The sequence below is a fragment of the Egretta garzetta genome, unplaced genomic scaffold, assembly GCF_000687185.1.
Source record: "Egretta garzetta isolate BGI_Z169 unplaced genomic scaffold, ASM68718v1 scaffold215, whole genome shotgun sequence".
Taxonomy (NCBI): Eukaryota; Metazoa; Chordata; class Aves; order Pelecaniformes; family Ardeidae; genus Egretta; species Egretta garzetta.
The window spans coordinates 1,387,352-1,392,903 of NW_009259719.1; the positions used below are offsets into that span (position 1 = coordinate 1,387,352).

At 56.6% G+C, this 5,552-nt stretch overlaps 1 protein-coding gene across 1 annotated transcript in view; it reads right to left on the minus strand.

The window, feature by feature from the left end:
* The window catches only part of PLXNA1 (plexin A1), a 109,596-nt gene that overhangs the window by 28,813 nt on the left and 75,231 nt on the right, over positions 1-5,552 (minus strand). Inside the window, exons 15-19 of the mRNA XM_009639304.1 lie at positions 5,330-5,497; positions 4,348-4,441; positions 3,627-3,866; positions 3,305-3,448; positions 2,328-2,562 (exon numbers count right to left, since the gene is read on the minus strand). Coding sequence (XP_009637599.1) covers positions 2,328-2,562; positions 3,305-3,448; positions 3,627-3,866; positions 4,348-4,441; positions 5,330-5,497 — 881 coding nt within the window. The remainder of the gene's footprint in view (positions 1-2,327; positions 2,563-3,304; positions 3,449-3,626; positions 3,867-4,347; positions 4,442-5,329; positions 5,498-5,552) is intronic.

Consider the following 5,552-nt stretch of genomic DNA (forward strand, 5'->3'; position numbering starts at 1 on the left):
TTAAAGGGAGCTGAAAACCAGGCAGAGGACTGCAGGCTCGTCAGCCTGATGAGAAAAAACAAACCGTCAGCTTGAAAGGCATGCTATCTTATCTGTAACTAGTGGGACTAGAAAAGAGAAAAGGCAGGGAAGAGATTGTGCCTTTTAATTAAAAGCAGATCCTTTTATCTGCCAGCTGTGGAAGACAAGACACCATCCCCTCCACCAGCTCCCTCCCCTCTCCCCATCACCAGTGCCATCCGCAGGCGTGTGTAGGGATGGGGATTTGGGGGAGCAAAGGGTTTTTCTTTCCCCTTTTTATTATCTTGTTTTCAGTGCCTGCTCCATCCGCGGTGCCCGGGCTGGTTGTGGCTGGGGGGGGGGGGGGGGGGGGGGCAGGAGCCAGCTCAGGGGGATAATGGGCAATTAGGTTTTATCAGCAGGATCATACAAGGAATTCTGTCCAATTTCACAGCATCCGTCTGTCACATAACTAGAGACCGACTGCCCGCTCACAGCCAGCCCTTACTCCCCTCCTCGTTCTCTTTTCTCCCGTTTGGAGAAATGGAGGGGAATTCCTTAACCAGAAAAATCCCCAAATCCCACCCAAAATGAGTTTGCTTCCTCTGAAAAAGCAGCTTTGCCTGTTCCCGTTCCCACTCCAGAAGGCAGCAGGGAAAGGGTGGGAGCACACCAAGCCTCAGGACAATGCTAGACGCTCCAAGACCCCCACATCAGTGGCACAAGGGTCTCTCACCCTCTTTGCACTCCAAGGCCACCCGGGAAGAGGAGAAAGAAGCCCCCCCCCGCCGCCGATCCCGATGATGGCAGGCAGGGTAAGCAGGCTGTCCGAGTAGATCTGCAGCGTCCCCGGGGAGAACTCGAACCCTCCAGCCTTAATCTGTGCCACAGTGGGGAAAAAAAGGACCTGGCATCAGGGAACACGTGCCCAGGGCAGCCCTCGCCAGCGTGCCTGCTGTGCTGGGAACTGGGGGATGACTCCCAAGCCAGGGAAGGAAGGATGTGGAAAAACGCAAGGATGGTAGGAGCTGGTCTGGAGCAGCATGGCACGCTTTAACAGGATGCGGGACGCATGCTGCCAGCGTGCGCGGAGCAGGCAGAGGGTTTGATGTCTCATTCAGACATTACAGTAACAGATGGGATGTGAAGAGAGTTTTCCCACACGTGGGGAGCCTGGAGGGGACCACACTAGGTCCCTTTCAACCTGGTGGGGTCCTGGAGTGTAAGCACCGCTGCATTACAACCCCACAAACAAAGGAGCCTTCCTTACGGTGTGAGATGGCACCGGGGGTAAGTGGTGGGAACCCCCCTCCCTGCCTTGGCACCAAGGCTGTGCCTTGGCACCCAGTGGGAAAGGGAGGTTGTTGGCAGGGACAGCCAGGGTGCAGCAACACCTGGCTGAGCCTGCTGGGGAGGGGACAAAGTATTTGGTCCTACCCAACATGTAAATAGGGAGAGCAATGCCCAGAGAGCAGGAAGATGGCTCCTGAGGGTGCTCCTGCATGCGCACTGACCACCCGGTCCTCATCCGAGGACGAGCAGCAGGGCTGGTGCCAGGATAAAGGCTGAACCCCTGTGACACACGGGACAGGAGAAGCAAAGGCACTGGTGTCAGCACTTACCGTGACTTTGTGCTGGCCGGTGAGGTTGGGGGACTCGCAGAGGAGCTGGGTCTCAGAGATGGTCAGGGTGCAGGGAGTGTCTCCGATCAGCACCGTGTAGTTCAGGCGGGAGTTACCAGCAGCTGGCGGGAGCAGGTTCCTGCCCTTTGAGGGAACAAGGAAGGAGATTGTCAGTTCTCATGCAATGGGGAATGCTTAAAAAAAGGAGCCAGCTCAGGGGGATAATGGGCAATTAGGTTTTATCAGCAGGATCATACAAGGAATTCTGTCCAATTTCACAGCATCCGTCTGTCACATAACTAGAGACCGACTGCCCGCTCACAGCCAGCCCTTACTCCCCTCCTCGTTCTCTTTTCTCCCGTTTTAATGGGCAATTAGGTTTTATCAGCAGGATCATACAAGGAATTCTGTCCAATTTCACAGCATCCGTCTGTCACATAACTAGAGACCGACTGCCCGCTCACAGCCAGCCCTTACTCCCCTCCTCGTTCTCTTTTCTCCCGTTTGGAGAAATGGAGGGGAATTCCTTAACCAGAAAAATCCCCAAATCCCACCCAAAATGAGTTTGCTTCCTCTGAAAAAGCAGCTTTGCCTGTTCCCGTTCCCACTCCAGAAGGCAGCAGGGAAAGGGTGGGAGCACACCAAGCCTCAGGACAATGCTAGACGCTCCAAGACCCCCACATCAGTGGCACAAGGGTCTCTCACCCTCTTTGCACTCCAAGGCCACCCGGGACTCCAGGTTGTCCATCTGCAGCTGGAGGCGTTTCAGGGTCCGGTCAGCATCCCGGGACTTGCGCTTGTAGGCGATGAGGACGATGATGATGATGAGGAGAAGCAGACCACCCCCGCCGCCGATCCCGATGATGGCAGGCAGGGTAAGCAGGCTGTCCGAGTAGATCTGCAGCGTCCCCGGGGAGAACTCGAACCCTCCAGCCTTAATCTGTGCCACAGTGGGGAAAAAAAGGACCTGGCATCAGGGAACACGTGCCCAGGGCAGCCCTCGCCAGCGTGCCTGCTGTGCTGGGAACTGGGGGATGACTCCCAAGCCAGGGAAGGAAGGATGTGGAAAAACGTAAGGATGGTAGGAGCTGGTCTGGAGCAGCATGGCACGCTTTAACAGGATGCGGGACGCATGCTGCCAGCGTGCGCGGAGCAGGCAGAGGGTTTGATGTCTCATTCAGACATTACAGTAACAGATGGGATGTGAAGAGAGTTTTCCCACACGTGGGGAGCCTGGAGGGGACCACACTAGGTCCCTTTCAACCTGGTGGGGTCCTGGAGTGTAAGCACCGCTGCATTACAACCCCACAAACAAAGGAGCCTTCCTTACGGTGTGAGATGGCACCGGGGGTAAGTGGTGGGAACCCCCCTCCCTGCCTTGGCACCAAGGCTGTGCCTTGGCACCCAGTGGGAAAGGGAGGTTGTTGGCAGGGACAGCCAGGGTGCAGCAACACCTGGCTGAGCCTGCTGGGGAGGGGACAAAGTATTTGGTCCTACCCAACATGTAAATAGGGAGAGCAATGCCCAGAGAGCAGGAAGATGGCTCCTGAGGGTGCTCCTGCATGCGCACTGACCACCCGGTCCTCATCCGAGGACGAGCAGCAGGGCTGGTGCCAGGATAAAGGCTGAACCCCTGTGACACACGGGACAGGAGAAGCAAAGGCACTGGTGTCAGCACTTACCGTGACTTTGTGCTGGCCGGTGAGGTTGGGGGACTCGCAGAGGAGCTGGGTCTCAGAGATGGTCAGGGTGCAGGGAGTGTCTCCGATCAGCACCGTGTAGTTCAGGCGGGAGTTACCAGCAGCTGGCGGGAGCAGGTTCCTGCCCTTTGAGGGAACAAGGAAGGAGATTGTCAGTTCTCATGCAATGGGGAATGCTTAAAAAAAAAGCATAGAAAATTTGTACTCTCACAGTGCAGGACTTTGCCCCAGGAGAGAAAAAAAAAGCCACCTCCACAGAGGGACATGTCCCTAGCCCTCTGCCCTTAGGTGCACACTGCCTTACCTTGAGGATGAGGGGAGAGCTGGGCTTCAGCTCCAGCATTCCCGTGGGGCTGAGCGGCTCGAAGACAGGGTCCGGGTAGTAGACGAAGTTGGTGGTGTTGATGATCAGCAGGGCCTGGACGTTATCCATGATGAAGCCAATCTCATCAGGGCGGTCACCGAGCTCCGGAGGGCTCCGCACAGGGTTGTCGATGGAGGGTGCGTAGCACACCATGGTGGTGTCGTTGTAGACAGTGCAGTTCTGCAGAAGGCATGGACCAAGGTCAGACCCGGCTCCCGACAGGGAGGTCAGGATCAGACCCCACACAAATCTCCTGCAAGCAGCAGCTCTGGACGCAGGGTTTAGACTTGGGATCTCCTGTCCTGTGCTGTTAGATCAACACGCACCACATTCCACCCCGAGGCAGAGAGAGACTCCGGTCTGCAATGGATGTGTGAGGGGAGGCAGGTGGGAGCTCGCTGGGGACCAGCTCTTTCTGTCACTATCCTGCAGACATCCCACAAACCTCCCATCAGTTCTGCACACTCAGGTCTCAACCCTCTCTTGGCAGCACCTAGGTGGAGGCCCTGCAGGGAGATCAGTGCCCCTCTTTGGGAGGCAGCCCCCAGACCTCAGCCCTTCCACACCATTGCACCCGATGGGCATGTTCCGCCCTGTGTTGCAGAGGGACGGCATCCCTCCTCCTTGTGCTCTGCCCCCAGCCCCAGCCAGCACCACTTACATTCTCCCTTTCAGAGCTGCAGTACTTGGCCCGGATCCTGGGCTCTTTGATGGTGGCCAGGTTGGTGCCAGTCACGGTCAGCAGCGTCCCACCACTAGAGATATGGAAACAATGAGTTAGGAGAGGCAGCCTGGCACTGGGTCCCCACTCCTGGGAGGCAAGCGTCCATCCTCACCAGCCAGACACCCGTCTGCCCCAGTCTGGTTCCACCACAATGCCCCAGGGACTTTTCATCCCACCCAGATGTCACCACAGCCAGCAGAATCTGACATTCACCAACAACAAATAATTTCAGCTGACCCAAGGGCTAACTAGAGACAGAAAACCTACTAACTAACAGTAACATCCCACCCTGTGTCCATGTTTGGGGTCTGAAGGCAGCTTGCAAGCTAAAGACCACCAAGTGTCCACAATGCAAAAGCATTTTGTGGAGGAGGAGGTCCTCTCTGCCACCCCCTTCTCCACCATGCAAGGCAGCGGGTGGCAGAGCAGGCTGAGCCCTGCCAGGTTTTCTCCACAGTTTGGCGTTAAAAGCCCCATGGTCCCAGACAGCTCGGCCATGCCCTGGAGAGCTCGCTCCTCATCAACACCCTGGGGAAGGTTTCCCTTGGCGCTAGTGCTTAATGGATTCCTTCGCCTCCTCTCCAGCCAATTCAAACCTTTTAGAAAAATATGTAAACATTTCAAAAAATCCCCCGATGGGAAATATTTTAATTTTATTCGCCGCCGCCAAATGTCAAGCTGAAATTAAGCCGATCCAAAGCGCTCTCTGTTCTTGCCCCCTGCCAGGCTGAGCACTGCAGGCCAGGAGTTAGAAAGACCCCAGTGCCAAGATAGCTCACGCTCCTCTCGCTGCATCTCTGGAGCATGGCCCAGCAGCTATCGCAGCAGCACTGGGATGTACCCATCAGGAGGGGGGATCCGTGTGGAAAACAGCCCCCCCTGCATCCCACAAGTTCCCTGCAGGTACCCCTTGATTCACCTGTTGATGCTCCACTCGGGATCGATTTTCTGGATAGTGGGGTCCTCCGTGTAGTTGTACTTCACCTCCGGGTTGCTCAGCTCTGCCCGGTTGATGTTGATGAGGATGGGGGAGCCGCCAGGGGTGTGTCCAGGGGGGGTCCTGCACCGGATCTCACGGGCGCTTCTCCTGGGGCAGAAATACACAACCTGCCAGAGCTGGGGCAGGAGGGGGGCAAGGGCAC